General features: G+C 37.5%; 1 protein-coding gene across 1 annotated transcript in view; it reads left to right on the forward strand.

Annotated features, from left to right (window-relative positions):
- LOC150086032 (DNA excision repair protein ERCC-6-like) overlaps positions 1-22948 on the forward strand; it is a 306101-nt gene that overhangs the window by 77982 nt on the left and 205171 nt on the right. Inside the window, exon 7 of the mRNA XM_090374774.1 lies at positions 5729-5913. Coding sequence (XP_090230900.1) covers positions 5729-5913 — 185 coding nt within the window. The remainder of the gene's footprint in view (positions 1-5728; positions 5914-22948) is intronic.

Here is a 22948-nt window from a genome sequence, read left to right on the forward strand (position 1 = left end):
CATCTTACAAAAGTAGCAGTCATTGTGATTGTTTTTTTTTTGGGCTCTTTTCGTATTTGAGGTATAGCAAAAGGCATAACATGCAACTACCACGAACTATCCCTATAATGTTGACCTGCAACTGTCAACAGAAGTGAGATTCCCACAACTTTTTCTGATTACCCATAGACATTCTAAAATAGGCTTTATGTGCAATGTAAAACATGATGCCACCAATGATATTATGTTTCACCTGCTTTAAAACTATATAAAATCTGCAAACATAGCAGAATAATAGAAGCTGATATGTTGGGATACACTACGAATATCAATCTGTAAGGTATCTGCAGACAGATACCTTACACCTCTGTTTTGTAGCCCTAGAAAATTGGGGGAGGGGGACCTTATACAAATACTACAGATACATATATATCACAGTATTGCTATGCACTTATATTATACCTATAAATGTTGCAAAAACAAAACCTTCATTTTCTGCCAAAATATTGAGACTAGTGAAAAGCTAGACATGAATGTGATAGCAACATTGAGGGATGGGAGACAAGGAGCAAAATATATACAGTTAAACACACACACACACACACACACACACACACACACACACACACACACACACACACACACACACACACACACACACACACACGTGATTGGAAACTTTCCAAGTCAAGATGTTTTAAAGTAGTTAATCAACTTTTGTGTGATTGAGATCAACAGAAGTGTGCATGTGTGGACAAAATTTTTCAGTCTTGGTTATGGAGAGTGGATAGGCTGAAGTTTGGTGAAAATATCGTGTGGACAGAAGAATAGCTTCTGTCCACATGATATTATCAGCAGCCGCTCAGAAACATAAGAGGGAACAGTTTGCAGCCAAAGTGGAATATGTTAGATGTTATTCATAATATTGCTAGTGCTAGGATGATATGTGATTAAGTTTAATAATCAACTACTTTGCAAAGAGTGGCTTTGGTGAGATAATCATTGGGAGAAATGACCTGGCAAATGAATGTGATAACAACATTGAGGGATGGGAGACAAGGAGCAAACATTTGAAATGTTTTCAAGTTACAGGTTACTCGAGTATTCACAACTAAAGCACACAGTTAAATGCGCTTTAGCTGTGAATACGTGTTCTCTAGTTGTTTACTGGACCAAAAAAATAAAAAAATCTAGCTACCTCCTTCCAAAGGTTCCTTGTGGGGAGAAAGATAATTTGTTTTATTTTAGAAAGTGTTATTTTTACTACAGCTTTAAAAACTGGCACTGTATTTGAGAGATTATTGGAAAAGCATATTTTATTGTAATGCATTTCATATTATATCTGATGGTTAAAAGAATGGCTTCTTCATTTGAAAAGGAGGATTTTCTTCATTAAACAATGCTTATCCAAAATGTTTGGCAATATTATCCAAGCAAAGCTATGTGTGCAACTTATTACTGCTAAAAAAAAAATAAGACAACCTATGCATATATATCAGAACATTCTTTTCTGATCTATAAACATTTTTTAATGCATTATACACTTAAACTCTTTCATATAATTCACTACTTCATTCCTGTAGTGCCTCTAGCAGTTGCACAAGTTTAATTGTTTTGTTCTTGAAAAATGTGTGCACAATCTTCTGTCACAACAATGTTGGGAGAAAAAGGTAAACTAAGCATTTAAAATATATGAATTACACTGTCTAAAACTGACTACATTTTAGAAGAATAGCAATAATACTAGTAACATTTAGATAATAACAAGTTTAACACATACAGTTGTACTGCTTGCAATGTACTTGACGGTTTCAGTCTTTCTTAAGAGAGCTCAAAGAAAGATAAAAGATATACAGTGGAGCCCCAACATTTGATGGTAATTCGTTCCACAAAACTCATTGTATGTTGAAAATATTGTAAGCTAAACCAATAATACATTGATTTCCCGTGATTCGTTCCAAACCCTTGACAGGTGACCCCAACAATACATAAAATAAGCATTTTTTATATATTATACTTAATCTTTATAAAACACTAATTTTTTTTAAAAATCATTTAGCAAATTGGTAATAGTAGTAATAGTATTCACCATACAGTGCAAGGAAGCCATAGACTTTTGCTGCATTGGAAAAAAAAAAACTCAAGTAGACAATTTTATTTGTCAGATTCAGTTTGACATATCGTTCAGGTGATTTCGCTTGTGACTAAAAAAAAATAATTAAATCTTCTGTTTATACTCTGGCATGACAACCAGGTCAGCAGAGTTTGCAATAAATTGTCAATACAAATATTTATCGTATTTAGTAGTCACGGGCTTTAACCCCGTCCACTCAAGGAACGCATGCTATGCACTCTTGCTCCTGACCGCTCGGCTACATTAGGCCTACCACTAGTTTATTGGTTCCACGTGGCTTCTTTATTTTTATTTCATGTATGATGAGTGTAAAACAGAAACGTGTTTTGGTTTCATTAGAGACTAAGTTTGCCATCAAACGAGTAGACAAGGGTGAAACAATTAAAAAGCTGGCTAGAGAGCTAGGTGTAGGTGTAGTGACTGTAGGAGATTGGGTGAGAAATCGACAGAACATTGAAAAATGGTGTTCACAAAGATTATCTGAGAAAAGTGATGAGCACATGAGAAGAAAAACAATGAAAAAGGGAGAGTTTGAACAAACATCTGAAGCACTTTTTTTGTGGTTCACGCAAATGAGACAGAAAGGAAGCCTGATTTCTGGACCGATTCTACAAGCAAAGTCTAGAATTTCAGAAAAATTTTCGTGATGGTGATGAAGAATTTACGGCTGGCATGGGATGGTTTGATAGATGGAAAAGGAGGTATGGAGTAAGACAGCAGAACATTGCTGGGGAAAAATTATCTGCTTGTCAGGAAGAAGTGCAGTCTTTTACCAAAAAGTTGGCAGAAGTCAGAGGAGAAAGGTTTAAGTTTGGATCAAGTTCACAACTGTAATGAAACAGGTTTAAATTATTGAATGCTTCTGACCAAAATGCTTGTGTCACAAGAAGAAAAAGCAGTGCCTGGTATAAACATAGTAAGGAGAGACTGACAGTGTTGGCATGTTCAAATGCTTCAGGAAGTCACAGGCATAAGTTTCTACTTCTTGGAAAGACTAAGAAACCAAGAGCCTTCAAACACGTACATGTGGAAAGTCTTACTTGTAAGTATGCTAACCAATCAAATGAGTGGATGGATTCATGTTTGTTGAAAAATGGTTCCATGAAGACTTCGTTCCTGCAACAAAGAAATTTTTGGCAGAAAAGCATTGTTGCTTCTGGACAGTGCATCATCTCATCCAGATGAAACTGAACTAGTCTCTGGTACATTAAAACTTTTTTTTTTTTTTTTTTTTTTTTTTTGCCTCCTAATGTAACATCTCTAATCCAGCCACTAGATCAAAGTGTCCTGGAGACTTTGAAATGGAAATATAGATGACGACTTTTAAAACAACTGGAAGATCTCAAAAATGATGGAACTGTTGCTGTGAACATAAACATGAAAGATGTCATTTACTGGCTGGCAGAATCATGGGAAGATGTAAAAATATCAACTCTTGTGAAGTCCTGGAAAAAAATTCTCAATGAAACCGAGGAAGATGATGAAGATAATCTTCCGCTTATAGAGCTAGTAAAAAATCTTCCAAATTCAGAACCTATTATGGCAGAAGACATTCAAGGTTGGATGAATGAGGATGAGCAACAGGAGATGACAGATGACATGATTATAAATTTAGTGAGTGTGGGAAAATGAGAGTGAAGACGAAGATGTGTGTCCAGGAGAAGGCTCAAAAATTTCGCATACGAAGGCCTAAATGTGATTGAGGCCGCACTGCGAACAGCAGAATGAGAGTACACCTGCTGATCTACTGTTGTTGAGATGCCTGTGAAACATTGCAGCAAACAAGCGAGGAACTTCTTTAAAACAGAAGACTTTGAAAGACTTTTTTTCTAAAGCCTAATGCTGTAATCACGATGATGCATGTACAGTACTGTACGTACAGTATGTACAGTATAATACTATGTAAGTAAATAAACACAGGCTAAGGTAAAGAAAGCCTGCACAAGAAGCAGAGAAAATTTCGGCAAAGTTTAGCTATGAACGTACAGTATACTGTACTTTGCTGTACAGCACTTGTGTTGCTTGCTTGGTAAACAGATGGTGGATGTTATTGGTCTGTAGTAGTAGTCGAGAATGATATATTGATTGACAGGTAGGCGTCAAAAACAATGTACTGATTGGTACATGAACAGAACAGATGATAACCTTAGTTTAGTCATTGGTTGGCATTATGACGTGTATTAAAGAATAAAGAACGGTGCGTAATTAGTTTCGGAATGAATGGCATATAGATATTACCGATGAATCTTTTAAAGTTGGAAGAAATTTGTGGAGGAAAATGAAACATTGCTTCAACCTCCTTGATTTTTTGATGAAATCTAAATTAATAAGTCCAAAACTATACTGTTTTAAGTGCAATAATTATTTTAAACTAATTGAATTGCGAACGGAGTCAAGTGGAAAGTTCTGGCATTGTAAAATGTTCTACGTGTGCGAGTGTCTTAAAAAAAAAAATAGCAAAATAAAAAAACAGTAATAACAAACAAATTATCCTCTAGTCCACCTATTATTCTATAGAAAAAAAGTCAGATTACCCCCTCCACCTCAGGAGGGGTTCTAGCTCCCATGGGATTCAATTTCTACTCCTGACCGATAATGCCTACCGTCTGTTTACCAAGCGAGCAACAATACCGTCACGGCAAACTAGTTCCACCAGTAAACCACTCCAAAATTTGTCATCCCTGTCGTGTGGGCTTTCTTTACCTTCACCATAAACACAATTACAGTATGTAAGTACATGTATTCTTTTTCTTACAGTACATATGTATGTACATGTACTTCCTTAATGACAGGAATGAGGGAGATCCTAGAGGGGAGGGGGAACATTGTCTCAAGGTCAGCATATGAAAATTTTCCGTGTTAATCGAGTTTGACCGTATTCGAGCTGTTCTTGGTCCACATTAGCTCAGATAATCGAGCTACTGTAATTTCCTTTACGTGTACATGAAGAAGACACATACTAAAAAGAAATTGTGATTAGTTCCCTACTTCTGTACAAATTCTTTCATTTTCATACTTGTCTTGAAACGAGCAATATTGTTTGTTTCAAGACAGGACTTGAAACTTTCCAGTTGATGTCTACACTCCAGCTTGTTTTGATCAATAAGGTGTTTCAATGGAAGAACAAGCAAACATTAAATTTTGTTTAAAACGGAGCAAAAATGTCACAAAGGCATTGTTGCATTGTTGAATGGTGTGGTCATTGGTGTGATGGAGTGGGGGGTGGAAAGATATTGGAGATGTTCTTGTCAGGTTCCCCTTCCACTGTACCTGTTTAGTTTTGATTTGATGGTAAATGTGAATGATATTAAGGACCAAGTGTTTACCCACAGTTAGTGATCTCATAAGTTTATCTTTGAATTTTGGAAAGTATGAAAAATTCCAAATCCATTGGCCTAGAGAATGTGGAGGGAATGGGTTTTAACAGGTAGTTTTAAGCCTAAGCAATATTGAAAGATACAGTATGTCAGTGTATTGTATAATGATAAAATTCTTTAGAAAACTTGTTTGTGTTTATTTCCTGTGAGGTATTAAATATTTAAACACAATTAGGATTCAACTTCAAATAATATTTCCTTTAATTACATATTTTCTTATACTGCAATTTTTTAACAGTCAAGAGAAAAGGATGCCACTGTGGGAGAACGTAAATTAGGAACTGAAATTGCACAGAATTTGCGCTGTTTAATTGCTCCATATTTTCTAAGAAGGACAAAGTCTGAGGTCTTGGAAATTGCTGTTGACAAAGAGAATACAGATCCTAATGCTATAAAGGAAAATACTAAGTCCAAACTTAATGGGTAAGTAGTTATCAAGGTAGTTAAATATTTACATTAAAATGAAAAATTACATTTTTTATTTTTGCTATATCTTACTGTAGTGATATCATTTAATGTTGCGCATTTAACCTAGCAGAGAACTTGACAGATGCCTCGCAAAAAATACTCCCTTGTTATCTATTGATCAATGATTAAAAATCTGAAATTTTTTTTACATTTCGAAAATGTAGTCAAACTTTTGCTGCGGTAGTTTCTGAAATGATTTTTGTACAGATATTGCATGTAAGAACCTGTCAGGTACCCTGCTACTGTTTTTGCAACCATTTGTCTTTTACGTGAAGAATGGCTTGGTGCTGTACAAGTGCCAACATTTTTGTAAAGTTTCAGTGTTCCCCCCCCCCATTATTTCAGTAAACATCTACCATCTTTTCTTAGTTGTTTTTTGGAAGATTTATTATTGTTTTTACAGAGTAAAGATAACACGAAACCTGATATTCTCTTCAAATTACACTTGTTCTGCAGGAAAGCAACATCATAATTTCATGTGCTTTGAAGGACACCAAATTTTAAATAAATTTTGAAATAAACCTGAAAACAGAAGTAACTGTTAATATTGAATACTAAATAAATGATAGCTTACAAATACTCAATTCTTCCTACATTCTATTAATATTTGAGGAATAAACAAGGAGTTACCTTTTATTCATTCAGTAGAATTTCTTCTTAACCAACTCTCCTTATGCAAATGAATTATAATTATACGTTAAAATAATATTAAAATAATTTAAAACTCAATGTGTTCCTCACTATCAACACACGGGTAGTCTAACATCCCAGAATTGTAGTGGTGAGTCCCAACCCTACCCCAGAAATATCAAACCTCCGAGCAATCTTTAGTGATGGAAGACATTTTGTCATGAACGCAAATTTAAAATACGATAAAAATACTATAAAAATAATGAAAAAAAATAATAAATATTAATAAAAAAATAAATAATTAATAAGAAAAAATAATAAAAATAATTTTATATGAAGTAGCTCATGAGGTCTTGTCAGTGATATACAGGAATTTTGCTAGCAGGGATAAGGAGATGATTGTCCTCTTGTATAAGGCAATGGTTGGGTCACACCTTGAGTACTGCATACAGGCCTCATTTTAGGAAAGATGTAGAGCTGCTAGAACGAATACAGAGAAGGGAACAAGATTAGTCAGTGGAACAAAGGGTTACTGTAACCAAGAAAGGCTTCTGCTTTGCAAATTTCAGCATCTGAAGACTTAGGCACTTGCAAGGTGATCTGATTGAGATGTATAAGGCTTGAATGGTTTGAGCAAACTCAATGCTGATGGGATTCTTCCTCTTGCTCAGATTCCACACCTGAGGGGGCATAAATTAGCTATTAGCAGTTAACAGTTGTAGAATAGATGTGCAGAAATTTGCCTTTAGCCAGCGGGTTGTTGATTGCTGGAACAAACTTCCATCTTAAATAAATTCAAGGCTGAACTAGACAAACTTTTGGAGTGAATGGTTGGTTAAAATTGAAAGTTTTTTTTTTTTTTTTTTCCCCCTTTGGCTGATGCTATATAAGCTTGCTTTCTTGCATCATATGTCTCTGCTAATGTTGGGAAGGGTTAACACATTCAGTCTTGTCTGTTTGCCTCCCAGCTCTCCCTTTTAGTAATGGAAAGACACTTGTAGTGTGAGTATGTTTACAGTTTATCTGTATATCTCTTGCATATTGTTTGTTTCTTCAATATTTTGCTTAGTCTTATATAGTTAAAATGTTTAATCAGAAGCAAAGGAAGTATCTGTCTGTCTGACTCACCCTGACAATTTCTGTTACTTGGATGGTTTACAATAAAAACTCTGAAGAAGAAAACCTACAGTATACTAACCATGTATATTCTTTGTACTTTGATTGCAAGATTGGTGATCAGGACAAAACTTGGGCTCCACATATGTGCTGTGTTACATGCACCAACAAATCTGAGAATGTGGCTAAATGGGAAAATTAAAAGTATACTTTTAGCTGTTTGTTTGATATGGGAAGAACCACACTGATGATTGCTATTATGCCTGACAAAAATATCAAGGATGTCCAGAGAAAGAAAGCACAGCATCAAATATCTTAACATATCTACAATAAGGCATGTTCCACATAATGGGCCGACCGGGCTAGCCGAGTGGGTAAAGTACCTGCCCGGCAACCCAAAGGTCGCGGGTTCGATTCCCGCCTCGGGCTTGGATCAAAGTACTGCAAAAACCTTGAGAGGTGCAATATGGCCACAGAAGCCGATGCGCCAATAACTACCAAATCAAAAAAAAAAAAAAAAAAAATCCACATAATGAAGACCTGACGATATCAGATCTCCCAAAATCATGGGATAAGAAATAGTAATGAATATGGCAAAAATTCTTGTTTCAGACTTTGCTGGACTTCCACTTCAACAGATTAAATACCAGCCAGAAAATTATAACATCACTCTTAATTAAACAAGAAGAGCTGAATAACTTGGTTTATAATTTAAACTTATTTAGATAAGTTTAAATTATGCAGAACTCCTTGGTTCTAGGTTACAACAGTGGAAGTTACTAGGAGGAGAAACTAAAAGTGCATTATATCAGAAACTTCAAGTGTTTATAAAGTTTTTCATTTTGGAAAACTATGTTTCTGTAAAGATATTACTGGTCTTTTGACTGAAATTTGCAGCACTGAACACAATCCTAATGAATGGCACATGTTTGCCTCAAAATCAAGTTTAAAAGCAGTTTTGTTGCACAGTAGAAATGTATTCCTGTCAATTCCTCTACTTTACTGTTGGCTTGAAAGACTTTTGATACATACTGAGTTACTTCTAGAACAGTGCTTACCAACCTTTTATCATTCACGGACAACTTCAAGTGTTCTTTACTTATCGCACACTCCACTGGGTAGGATTTCTTTACATCTATGGAAAAATTAGTATTGGGTTGACGTTTCAAAAATTCTGTTTTTAGGCAACTTATCCATGTTGTTCAGTATACTGTACTGAGTATTGGGCTGATATTAAATTCCTAAAATAAATAATTCCAATCTCAAACAAAATATCACTTATTAATTAAATATAATTAAAAATATACTAAAAAAACTCACTCAACATATACAGTTAAATAACCACTAGAAATTAAGTTATTCTCACACACTAGTTTTGTGAAAATGTAAAGAATACTTTATGAATACACAATAACAAATTCAATACATCACATATTACATGCTCAGAAGCTGGTGATTGACTGTGACAGACGAAAGCTTGTGGCCTCACCAACAGTGCATTGGCGACAGTCTTACATTGTAAGCCTTACATTTCAATCAGGAGGTGTCCCTTACAATGTAAGGGATACATTGTAATGTAATGTAAATACAATGTAAGGGATACATATCAAACAAACAGCTAAAAGTATACTTTTAATTTTCCCATTTAGCCACATTCTCAGATTTGTTGGTGCATGTAACACAGCACATATGTGGAGCCCAAGTTATGTCCTGATCACCAATATACCTCCTGATTGGAATGTAAGCTTACAGTGTAAGCGGCAACAAAGTAAACAGTTGATTGCCAATTTTAATTTTATTTGTGATTATATTTTATACTTGCAATAAAATTTACCTTCCCATGGTCCATCCACAACCAACTCGTGGACCACTGGTGGTCCGCTGACCACAAGTTGAGAAACACTGCTCTAGATGATAAATATTCATTAAAGCTAAATATTAAATACTGAATTCATATCCCTTGCCACACCTCTCCTAATTAATTTGAACTGCTAAATTATTCACTGTTTACCAACAGAAAATTAAAAAACCTGTAATTAAGTTAGGATTCACTAAAAACCATGAGCAGAACCATGATACTGCTAGAAGTCCATCCAAATAGATCAACACCATGGAACATTAAAAGAGCTTCACTTTCCAAACAATTTTAGTTAAACTATTGAATCAACTTCCTGTTTAAGCTTTTGTTTTTTTTTTAATTTCTGTAAAGGGCTCAAAGCATTTTTTTTTAAATTCTTTGAGCCCTTTGAATCCTAAACTTGTGAATTCCAAACCCAACCTCACAGGCTGGGTTTGGGATTCACTGATGTGAAGTGGTAAGCTTATAGTGCTTGGTAGGATGGTGTGAAGGCAAATATTACTCAAGAAAAGTTGGATTTAATGGGGCACAGTAGAAGAGGTGCTCCAGGGTCCCAATTTTGCATTAAACCTGTGAAGCAATGGTATCACCATAAATAACGTTTTATAGCTTTAAATATTTACATGTGACAGTATATTTGTAAAATATATTGACGCTCGAAATGTCCAGTGCTACCTAAATCCTGCATTGTGCTCAGACACTGCACCGGATTTTATATATTTATATATATATATATATATATATATATATATATATATTTTTTTTTATGAAAACCCCAAACACGAGGTATTAGAACCTATTGTACTTTGTACCGTGCTGGAGTTGGAGGCTGAGAAGACGAGAGAAAATATTTGTTGGCATTAGAATTGAACTTCTGTGGACTGTAATTTTCAGGAAAGACATATGAAGGAAGATTGTTCCAGAAAACAGCAGTTGAATGAATAAATGATGAAGATGAAAAGTTGGTTCTGTGACGGAACGTTGGTTCGGTGGTGGCATGTGCTCGGTCTGTTTTGAAAGCGAGAGCGGGAATTATAGAAGCCAATTCAGAAGAACAGTGCCCATGGAAGTATTTGTAGAAGAGGCATGCAGCAGAAACAGTACGTCTATGAGACAGCAAGTGGAGAGACTCTGTTAGGATGAATCATTAATTAACCTAACTTCCCTCTTCTGAATGGAATCAAGAAGCCTGAGAGAGGTTTTGGGGTCACCACCCCAGATGTGGGAACACTATTCCATGAGAGCGAATGAGAGCCGAGAGCAAAAGAGAAAACCAAGTTTTTTTAGAAGCAGAGGAAGCAGTATTTGTAATGTGCTTGTGCCAAGAGAGATTAGAAGTCAGGGTAATCCCCAAAAGAGATATATCATTCTGCCTAGAAATCGGAGTGTCACTAAAGATAAGCATAGGAGCAGAAGAATCCTTTTTGCGAGATATAAGACAAGACTGAGTTTTAGAAGGGTTGAAATCAACTAAGTTGTCTTTGCCCCACTGGAGAATTACCTGAAGATCGACATTTAAGGAATTGGTAGCAGGTTTTCGAGAAGTTCAAGCAGGACAAGGTTTCTCAAAATGGAAAGTGGAATGCAATGTGCTATCGTGGCAAAACTATGGATAGGATTTCCAGTCAATGGAAGAAGAGGAAAAGAGTGGGGGAAAGAACTGAACCTTGAGGGACACCAGCATTAGTGGAGATGTTAGAAGAGAGAGAGAACCATTTACCATCACCCTCAGTGATCAATCAGAGAGAAAACTGGATAACCAATTACTAAAAACAGTTGGGAAACCATAAGATGGAAGTTGTTTAGAAGACCTTTATGCCAAACATGATCGAAAGCCTTTGAGATGTCAAGAGCAACTACTTGTCTTTCACCGAACCTTTATTGAATTAGTCCATAAATGGGTAACATAAACCAGAATATCACCAGTGGATCGATACTGACGGAATCCATACTGGCGATTGTTGATCAGACGGAAGGTTTCTAGGTGGTTTAAGAGTTGGCAGTTAATTGATTTCTCCATTACTTTAGAAAGAGTAGAAGTAATTGCAATGGGACGATAATTGGATGGGAGGGATTTGTCACCCTTTTTAGGAACTCGCTGGATATGAGCAAATTTCCAAGCAGAAGGAAAAACACCTTTGGAATAAGAAAGTGAAAAAAGGTGGCAAAGATTAGGAGTAAGTTCAGGAGCACAGGTTTTGAGAACAAGTGGAGAAATACCATCGTGACCTGGAGTTTTCTTAGCATCAAGATTCGTCAAGATCCTTCTGATATCCTTTTGATAGAAGACAACAGGAGGTATTGAATGGAGCGTGTTGGGAATGGTGGGAGGTGTTTTACCAAGATCATTAATACATGAGTTGGAAGAAAATTGGGATGCTAGCAGGTCAGCTTCATCCTTGCCTGAAGTGACAACAGAACCATCTGGTTTGGACAGAGGGGGGAGCAGAGATGGGCAAAAGTTGCGGACAATAGCTTTGGCAAGAGAACAGAACCATTAGGGCAAGAAGCAAGATTTCTACTCTTAGCCTGTTCAAACTCTAGTTTGGACTGATTAATAACTGCTTTACAATTGTTGTGAGCTTTGGTGTAGGCAGAAAATAAAACTTGAGAATTAGAAACAAGCCAATTATGATATGCAACATACTTCTCTTGAACAGCCTTAGCACATTTATTGGAAAACCAAGGTTTAGATAAAGGACGAGATTTTAAAGTGGAGTGTGGGATAAAGGATTCCATTCCTGCAAGAATAATTTCACTGACACGATCTAAGAAAACGTTGACATCAGAAGTTTTGAAACAGTAATCCGACCAAGGAAAAGAAGTCTCACAGGTCACCCCATTTTGCATTCTTGTAATACCAAACAACACGAGGTTGGGAATAGCTACGAGATAAAGGTTCTATTAGAGAAGAGACAATCACCAAGTTGTGATCTTGACGTGCCTAAAGGACCTCTCACTTCGACCGTGTACTTAGAAGGGTTGTTTGTGCGAAAAAGATCAAGATATTGGCTGTATGATTAGGATTGTTCAGTATTCTTGTTGGTAAATGAACAATCTGTGCAAGTCATTAGTAATTGCAAAAGCCTCAGCATCTCGACCAGCTGGGTCGGTGTGAATAGAAAACGGAAGCCAGCTGGAGTTGTGAACATTAAAATCACCAAGTAAAATTACCTCACTGTTAGGAAAGTTGGACTGGAGAAAGTCAAATTGCAAAGAGAGGAAGTCAAAGAGCTCCAAGTGATTAGTGGAGTTGGGAGAACGGTAGAGACAACAGATGAATTTGACACAACGAGGTAGAGAGAGATTTTAAACCAGAGAAGATCAAAGAGAGGAGATTCCAAATTGCCAACTCTCTGACAGGGAATATCAGAACGGACATATGCACAAGTACCACCTTTGAAGCAAAAGGAATCATACAGCGAATAATTAGGGCATCTGAGATGAGCAGTAGTTGAATCAACTGATAACTGAGATTCTGTCAGAAAAAGTACATGGGGTTTGGCAGACTGGAAGTGGAAATGGACATCATTGAGATTAGAATTGAGACCACGTATATTTGTAAAATGAATTAAGAAATGTTTGGGAGGTTTAGATCTTTTCGCAGATAAGCTTGCTCTATTAGTTTGACAATTCATGGTGTATTCAATAGTAAGAAAAAGTGGGTGGGACATGCTGTATGAAGTAATGAAATTTTTGGATATGGCGTACACATGGTAAGAATATACCCAGATCCTTGACATAACGTGGCCTCAACAATGCTCCCCGCACACACACACTACTCAGACTCCCTCTAGTCACTATCTGGCAGAGTAGAGGTAGCAAGATTATACACTAGCAGATCTGGAAGTCTCCTTGAGAGTTACCCATAGGTTCGGTCCGGTGTACTAACTAGCGGCCAGCCTGCGAACACCGTTTTAGAGCTGTACCCTCAAAATGTTAGGAATATTGGATCTCGCCACGAATGTTCATCATAACCTCAAAAGTCATCAATCATACTGCATGATGGAAGAGATAGGGAAGGGTTGACCAGAACTTAGCTATAGAGACTAAACATGGGTTTCACCACTTCAAGCCTCCAATAAGCAAAGTGGTGGTATTGCACCAGTTGATGAGAGTCTCTACCACCTAGTACTGCCTGGTAACATAGAGGGGGGTAGCGTTCCTCCATGTGGTGTGGGCACCACACCTCGACCCCTGCTTATGTTGGTTCACACCTGGGTGGTCACCCACCATATACTTGTGCATGGAGGTTATACCCAGGATTACTAACAGTCCCACCATCATGAAGGTGCAAGCACGATGTGAGCTTGAAGTTGGACAATAAATGGATGGTGGCTTGTGGCGGCACATGTTCGGACTGTTTTGAAAAAGACTGGGAATTATAGAAGCCAACTGAGAAGAACAGTGCCCATGGAGGTATCTGTAGAAAAGGCATGCAACATGCCTTTTCTACAGACATTCTATGAGACAATGAATGAAGAGAATCTATTAAATATGAGTCATTAATTAACCCAACTGCCCTCTTCTGGATGGAATCTAGAAGCCTGAGAGAGGTTCTGGAGGCACCGCCCCAGATGTGCGAACAATATTCCATTGTAGGGCGGATTTTCCAATTTGTACAAAGTGAACAACTGTTTGGAAGAAAAGTAACGCTGAGAGTGGAAGTGAAAACCAAGTTTTTTAGATGTAGTAGAAGCAATATTTGTAATGTGCTTGTCCCAGGAGAGATTAGAAGTCAGGATAATTCCCAAAAGAGATATATCAACTTAACTAGAAATTGGAGTGTCACCAAAGATAAGTATAGGAGCAGAAGAATCCTTTTTGCGAGATATAAGACAAGACTGAGTTTTAGAAGGATTGAAATCAACTAAGTTGTCTTTACCCCACTGGAGAATTAACTGGAGTTCGGCATTTAAGGAAATTTTGCGAAGTTGAAGCTGTTTGAGCTGGGCAAGGTTTCTCAAAATGAAAAGTGGAATGCAATGTGCTATCATTGGCGAAACTATTGATAGGATTGCTAGTCAATGGAAGAAGGTCATTAATATACAAGAGGAAAATAGTGGGGGAAAGAACTGAACTTTAAGGGACACCAGCATTAGTGGAGGTTAGAAGACAGAGAGCCATCTACCATCACTCTCACTGAGTGATCAGAGAGAAAACTCGATAACCAATTACAAAAAACAGTTGGAAAATCATAAGATGGAAGCTTGTTTAGAAGATCGTTATGCCAACACCATCAAAACACCCATTTATGGAAAAATTCCATTGAATTTGTCCATAAATGGGTAACATAAGCCAGAATATCACCAGAGGATTGATACTGAATGAATCCATACTGGCGATCATTGATCAGACAGAAGGTTTCAAGATAGTTTGAGTTGGTGATTAATTGATTTCTCCATTACTTTAGAAATGGAGAAATTTTGGTTCCAGGAGCACAGGATTTGAGAACAAGTGAAGAAATATCAGGACCTGGAGCTTTCTTAGCATCAAGATTAGTCATAATCCTTTTGACGGAAGACCACAGGAGGCATTGAATAGAGCGTGTTGGGAATGGTGGGAGGTGTTTTGCCAAGATCATTAATACAGGAGTTGAAAGAAAAATGGGATGATAGCAGGTCAGCTTTATCCTTGGCCGAAGTGACAACAGAACCATCTGGTTTTGACTGAGGTGGGAGCAGAGATGGGCAAAAGTTGCGGCCAATAGCTTTGGCAAGAGATCAGAATGATCGGCTACCATTAGGGTAAGAAGCAAGTTTTCTACTCTTAGCCTGTTCAAAATCTAGATTGGACTGATTAATAACTGCTTTCCAATTGTTGTGAGCTTTGGTGTAGGCAGAAAATGAAACTGAAGAATTGGAAACAAGCCAATTACGATATGCAGCATTCTGGTCCTGAATGGCCTTAGCACATTTATTGGAAAACCAAGGTTTGGATAAAGAACGAGATTTTAAAGTGGAGCGTGGGATAAAGGATTCCATTCCAACAAGAATAATTTCACTGACATGATCTGAGCAAATGTTTACCTCAGAAGTTTTGAAACAGTAGTCCAACCAAGGAAGAAAAGAAAAGAAATCTCGCAGGTCATCCCATTTTGCATTCTTGTAGTGCCAAATAATACAAGGTTGGGAATAGCCATGAGATAAAGGCTCCATTGGAGAAGGACAATCACCAAGTTGTGATCTGAGGTGCCTAAAGGACCACTCACTTTGACTGTGTATTTAGAAGAGTTGTTTGTGAGAAAGTGATCAAGCATATTGGCTGTATGGTTAGGATTGTCCAGTATTCTTGTAGGTAAATGAACAGTGTGTGCAAAGTCATTAGTAATTGCAAAAGCCTCAGCATCTCGACCAGCTGGGTTGGTGTGACTAGAAAACAGAAGCCAGCTGGAGTTGTGAACATTAAAATCACCCAGGAAAATTACCTCACTGTTAGAAAAGTTGGACTGGAGAAAGTCAAAGAGCTCCAAGTGATTAGTGGAGTTGGGAGACCGGTAGAGACAACAGATGAATTTGACAGAATGAGGTAGAGAAATTTTAAGCCAGAGAAGAGCGAAAAGAGGATATTCCAAATTACCATGTCTCTGACAGGGAATATCAGAACGGACATATTCACTAGTACCACCTTTGAGGCGAAAGGAATCATACAATGAATAATTTGGGCAACTGAGATGAGCAGTGTATGAATCAACCGATAACTGAGATTCTGTCAGAAAGTACATGAGGTTTGGCAGACTGCAAGTGGAAATGGACATTGTTGAGATTAGAATTGAGACTTTGTATATTTGTGAAATTAACTAGGAAGTTTTTGGGAGGTTTATTTTCATATATAAGCTTACTGTATTAGTTTGACATTTCATGGTGTATTCAATAATAAGAAAACGTGGGAGGGAAATGCTGTATGAAGTAATTAAAATTTTTGGATATGGCGTACGAATATACCCAGATCCTTGACATAACGTGGCCTCGACAAACCCCCCCCACACTCCACCCCCGAATACACTCTACCTGGACTCCCTCTAGTCACTGTCTGGCAAAGTAGAGGTAGCAAGATTATACACTAATTGATCTGGAAGCCTCCTAAAGAGGTACCAATAGGTTCAGTCTGGTTTACTAACTAGCGGCTGGCCTGTGAATCCCATTTCAGAGCTGTATCCTCAAAATGTGAGGAAGATTGGATCTCACCATGATGTCCATCATAACCTCAATAGTCATACTGCATGGTGGAAGAGATGGGGAAGGGTTGACCAGAACTTAACTCTAGAGACTAAACATGGGTTCCACCACTTCAAGCCTCCAATAAGCAAAGTGGTGGTATTGCACTGGTTGATGAGTCATCTACTACCTAGTATTGCCTGGTAACACAGAGCGGTTGCATTCCTCCATGTAGTGTGGGTGCCACACCTCGACCCCTGCTTACTTTGGTTCATACCAGAGTGGTCACCCACAGTGTGCTTGTGTATTGTGGGTTATACCCAGGATTACTAACAGTCCCACCATCATGAAGGTGCAAGCAGAGGATTTGGCTGTCACCGGACTTCGCTGAAATTGGTCCACTTGACTTGAGTGTCACCCGAATATCAGTTCCATCAGCGTTTTAGACCCCCCAGGTATTAAGTACAGCTTGTCTGGCATATCTGAGAGAATGTCTGTGACAACCTAAAGGACCTCATATTTGTACCAAGACTTGTAGTTACCACAAATGTTCATTTCTGTAGGATATGTATAGAAGCTTCTGAGGAGAAAGTCATTGGCCATGCATGTGTGCATGAAATAGCAGTTGATTGCAGCATGATATGCATACAATTAGTCCCATCACGGCATGGTGGTGCCAGGAGTTTATATTGGTATTTATTAAATCAAGGAGCATGCTGAGAAATGTGGGCAGGATAATTAAATTCACTTAATGGGAACCCTTGCGGTAGCACAGTTCTCCCTACACTGAGTGGTAAAGGCTTGTGTTTAAATCCTGACAATTATCATCATCATCAGCCATTTTCAATCCACTGCAGGATGAAGGCCTCTCCAGCAACTTTCCAGTTCCTTCTGTTTTGAGCACTGGCCATCCATTTACTACCCAAAAACTCATGAATTTCATCTATCCATCTCCGCCTTTGTCTTCCAGGTTTTCTTCTAGCTCCTCTTGGGTACCATTCTGTTATTTTCTTAGTCCATCTGTCATCATGTCTTCGAGCTATGTGTCCTGCCCAAGACCATTTTAGTTCTTTAGTTTTGATAAGAATGTCCTTTACTTGAGTTTGCTGCCTAATCCATGTGTTTCTCTTCTTATCTAACAGTCTGATTCCCAATATAATTTGTTCCATTCTTCGCTGTGTAGTTCTCAGCTTCTCTTCCATTCTTTTGGTGAGTGCCCAAGTTTCACTTCCATAAATCATGTTGGGGAGTATACATTGATTCATTATTTTACGTTTCAGACAAACTGGGATATTGCTCTTCAGTATGTGACTATATTTCCTGAATGCTATCCATGCAAAATTTATTCTTCTCTTGACTTCCAGCCATTTATCATTATTACAGCTAATAACTTGTCCCAGATAAGTATATGACACCACCTTTTCAATTACTGCTCCTTCAATCATTATTTCCCTTTCTGTGGCATACTTGTTCATCATTACTTTTGTTTTAGCCATATTCATCTTTAGTCCAAAATCCTTACTAACTGTGCATAACTGATTAAGATTTTCCTCTAATTCTTTGGGATCGTGGCTTACGACCACAATGTCATCTGCAAATCGTAAATGGTTTAGGTACTCTCCGTTCACATTGACTCCTTTCTGCGACCAGTCTAATCTTCTGAAAGCTTCCTCAAGGGCAGCAGTAAACAGCTTTGGAGATATTGTGTCTCCTTGTCGAACTCCTTTCTCGATTTTAAATTTGCTACTGTCTTTGTCCACCGGCCTCCGTAGCCAAGTGGGCAGGAGCGGGAGTGCAGTACCACACGCTCTTTGAGTAGACCGGGGTTCAAGCCCCTGACTGCTGAATACGGTCGAACTGCCAACCCGCACTGGACCAGCGTGGCAGATTATGGTCCATTTCCCTCAGCATGAATTGCTGAGGAGGCTTCCATCCTGCAGTGGGTTGATAATGGCTGCACTTTACTTTTTTTTTACTTTTACTGTCTTTGTCTAGTCTAATAAAGGAGGTAGCACTCTCATATATTTTCTTCAAAATCATAATATATGGGGTATCTATGCCTTGTCTTTCCAGTGCCCGAAATATTGCCTTATGCTGTATGGAGTCAAATGCCTTTTCATAATCCACAAATGCCAGGCATAATGGTGTTTTATATTCATTTGCTTTCTCCATTAGCTGTGATATTACGTGAAGATGATCCATAGTTGAGAATCCTGTCCTAAAGCCAGCTTGCTCTTTCGGTTGATTCTCATCAAGTATTCTTTATAATCTGTTAGTAATGACCCTTGTGAACAACTTGTAGATGTGGGATAACAAGCTAATTGGTCTATAATTTCCAATTTCTGATTTATCTCCTTTCTTATGCAGCAAAACTATGATTGCATTATTCCACTGCTTAGGCGTCACACCTTTTCTAATGCACTTTGTGAAGAGCCTTGCCAGTTTTTGTGTTATGTCTCTTCCTCCCAATTTTAACAACTCTACAGTAACTTCATCTTCCCCCGGGGCTTTCCGATTCTTCATTTTCTTCAATGCATGTTCTACCTCATCAGGAAGAATATCGGGTATGTTGTATGTGTTGCTACTTTGCAATCCATCTTCCCCACTGCTGGTATCATTCCCTCGCTCCTTGTATAATTCTCTATAGTAGTCTTCTGCTATTTGAATTATGCCTTCTCTGCTGTTTATAAGTACACCATCGTTATTCTTCAGTTTCAGTATTTGTCTTTCTGTATTACTGCTCATGGCTGCTGATTTAAATCCTTTGTTTTCCCTTAATGCTTGTTCTACTTTTCTTGTGTTAAATCTTCTTATGTCCTCTCTGAGTCTCTTTCTAATGGCTTTGCATAACTCAGTATACTCAATTTTCTCCCTGTCAGTGTTTTTCTTGCTCTTCATTTGTCGTCTTTGGTTCATCATGACAAGTGTTTCTTGACTAACTTTTTCTTCTTTGGATTTCTGTTTCCCTATATGTTTCTTGGGCTTTATCACTTTCAGAAAGTTGTAATATTCCTCGTCGATATCTTGGTCCTGAGCAGTCTGCAGAAGCTCAAACTTGTTCTTAAGTTCCAGTACATACTGCTTTTTCTCCTCCTCTGTTATCTCAAAGTCCTTTGTATTATTTACTCGAGTCAGTTTTTTCCTTTCCTTTCCTACATCTATATCAAGTGTACATCTTACCATTCTGTGATCACTTCCAACATTTACCTTGTTCAGGACGGTAACATCATTCACAATATATCTTCTGTTAGTGAGGATGAAGTCGATTTCATTAGTTGTTAATCCATTTGGACTCTTCCATGTCCACTTTCTGTTCACCCTTTTCTTGAAAAAAGTGTTCATTACTGACAGTCCTTGTGATTCTGCAAATTCCACAAGTCTTTCACCTCTTTTATTTCTTTCACCAATTCCAAAATTTCCTATAGTTCCTCTTTCTGCGCTGTTTTGCCTTTTTCCAACCTTAGCATTGAAGTCCCCCATAATAATAGTGTAGTGGGTTTTCTGCTCATCTAGAAGATTCTCAATTTCTGTGTACATTTCTTCAACCTCTTCATCATCATGGCTCGATGTTGGTGCATAAATCATTATAATCTTTAGCTTGTACCTTTTAGAAATCTTGAGTATTAGTCTTGACACCCTTGGTGATGTACTTTTGAATTCCAAAATGTTGTTTTAAAATCTTTATCTTCTCTTACTGATAGTTTCTTAAGACAGAAAGTAAAATTGACTATAAGTAAAACTCTGGGTAGCAAACATTTCAATAAATAGGATGTACCTATGTAGTACAGTAAACCCCCGCTATTCGCGGTATCTGTTTTCACGTATTCGCGGTTGCTGATTTAATATAAAATGAAACCTAAAAAAATCTGAATTTTAAAGCGCCGTGAACACTTTCCGCCATAAAAAAACATGGGCGTGGCTAAAATTATCTTCCCCGGTCAAAACAGCGTTCAGTGGGTGGGGGCGAGAGGGGTGACAAAATCGCTAGCGTGGATGTTTCTCGCTAATCCTTGTTCAGTATGTGCTATGCGCTTGCCATGGGAGGTTTCGTCGTTTGTTTTTAATTTATATGCTTATAAATTGAATAAATTTATCAATTTAAATCCTTTAAAAGTTCTTTCTAACCTTTTAAAGATCCTTTTAAAGTTCTTTCTAACCCGTACAAAAATATGGCTACGAATAACAAGGGAAATGTGAAAAGATCAAAGAAGGTGATGACATTAGCGAATAAAATTGAGTTATTAGATAATATTTCTAATGGTGAAAATGTCTCCTCACTGGCAAAACATAAAATCAATGAGTCAACGGTACGATCAATCAAGAAATCGGAAGAAAAAATCCGCCGTAGTGTCCTTGAAAACACACTAATTGCTTCAAAAATTTGCTCTGTAACTCGTGATGTTAAATTAGAAAAAATGGAAAAGGCTTTAAATCTGTGGAAAGAAGACCGAACTAAAAATAAAATTCCGTTAAGTTCACTCATCATTCGTGAAAAGGCAAAACTCCTTTATCAACACTTTAACGAAACTTGATAGCACTGGCGGGATAAGTTCTTTAGCTAGCAAAGGCGCTGGTTTGAAATTTCTAATAAATATTACATTTAATATTAAATTGTTTCTTATTTTCAATTCGATGCCATATGCTTTCATTTCACTATGTGCTGTCTATGTACATAGTCATATTATGAAGGTACATATAATACATACATAGACAAAATTTTAGACTAGTTTTTCTTATATATTTCATACTTTGGAACGTAACCCCTTTATTACTATCGGAGCCATAACTCAGTATTCGCGGCATTTCTCAGGAACGTAACCCCCGCGAATACGGGGGTTTACTGTATATTATATGTTTGATTAAAGTATTTTAAAATGAATAAAACTTTAAGTGGCATATGTTTATTGTATGATATTAACAAATATCATACAATTTGATATAAGTTACTAAAATTTCAGATATCTTTCAGTGGAGATGTTCTAGAGATATAACTTGGGTATTTCTGGAATTAGCAGATAAATTTCCTTTAGTATCTGCAACTTTTGCTCTGGAGATATGATTTTTTTTTTTTTTGTTGGCCAGCTTAATTTGTGAAGTTCAAATTTATTACAATGGTAATTATATTGTTAAGTAAATCCCACATCAGTACACCTTGATCACTGCCACCAAGTGGTTCCTTTTCTGCAGATTCTTAATAATGAGTAATCACTGCTGATAATCAGATGAAGAGTATTACTTCCTCTGGTTGCCTCTTGAACATGCTGCTATAGAAAACAATCATCCAATAAATCCACAAAAGCCTTGCTAGTGTGCAAGTGACCAATGCACAAGTTGCAGTCAGTATCTGGGAAGTTAAAATCCCCCATTATAAGATATTCTGATTTCCTTGCACTATTTCTCTGTACACTTGTTCGTTGTACATTTCAGAGTCATTAGGCCTATAGCACATTCCTACCCTCATTTTTGCTTTCCCAGTGCTTATGTCACACCAAAGTGACTCAACATTGCACTGTCCATCCATGTAAACTGGATGCACTGCCTTAGATTTTGAGTTTCTTAACTAACAACATAACCCTTTCCTGTCTATTCTTTCTGTATATATTGTACTCCCAAAATTTCAATTCTGCATTCCCTATATCTGTGTGACAACATGTCTCTGATATCCCAACAATATCCACCTTTGATGTCTTGACCAGCACTTCAAATTCATCAATTTTTATATACTATTCTCCTAGCATTGCTGTGCACGCAAGTATACATGCACCTATTCTTACTATTAGTTATCCTAACACAGCCCATGTATTTTCTTTTTCCATGATGACTCCCAGCAGTTCTTGAAATCCCCAGCAACTTACTTTCCAGGCTGCTGTTCATTCCAATAGAAACAGTGCAAGAATCATTTTGATCTCTGCCTGCGGCTACTGTCAATCTGTTAGTCTGTGTATCTCCCAAGATAGTTTTCTAACCCCCAACTCTTCCTCGATAGCATCAGCAAATATTCTTACACCCTTTGTTTATACTCTGGCACAACCACCAGATCAGAGGAGTTCATGATAAATTATCAATACAAACATTAATCGTTTTAGCAGTTACGGGCTTGATCCCCAGTCCACTCAAAGAGCGCTTGCTACTGTACTCTCGTTCCTGCCCACTCGGCTACATATACCATCCCCATAGAAGCAGTCTCTCCTGTTAACAAGCATAGATCACGCTGAGAAAAATTATATCC

This window comes from Mastigoproctus giganteus, chromosome 5 (genome assembly GCF_048544385.1).
Source record: "Mastigoproctus giganteus isolate SK-2022 chromosome 5, ASM4854438v1, whole genome shotgun sequence".
In the NCBI taxonomy this organism is placed as follows: domain Eukaryota; kingdom Metazoa; phylum Arthropoda; class Arachnida; order Uropygi; family Thelyphonidae; genus Mastigoproctus; species Mastigoproctus giganteus.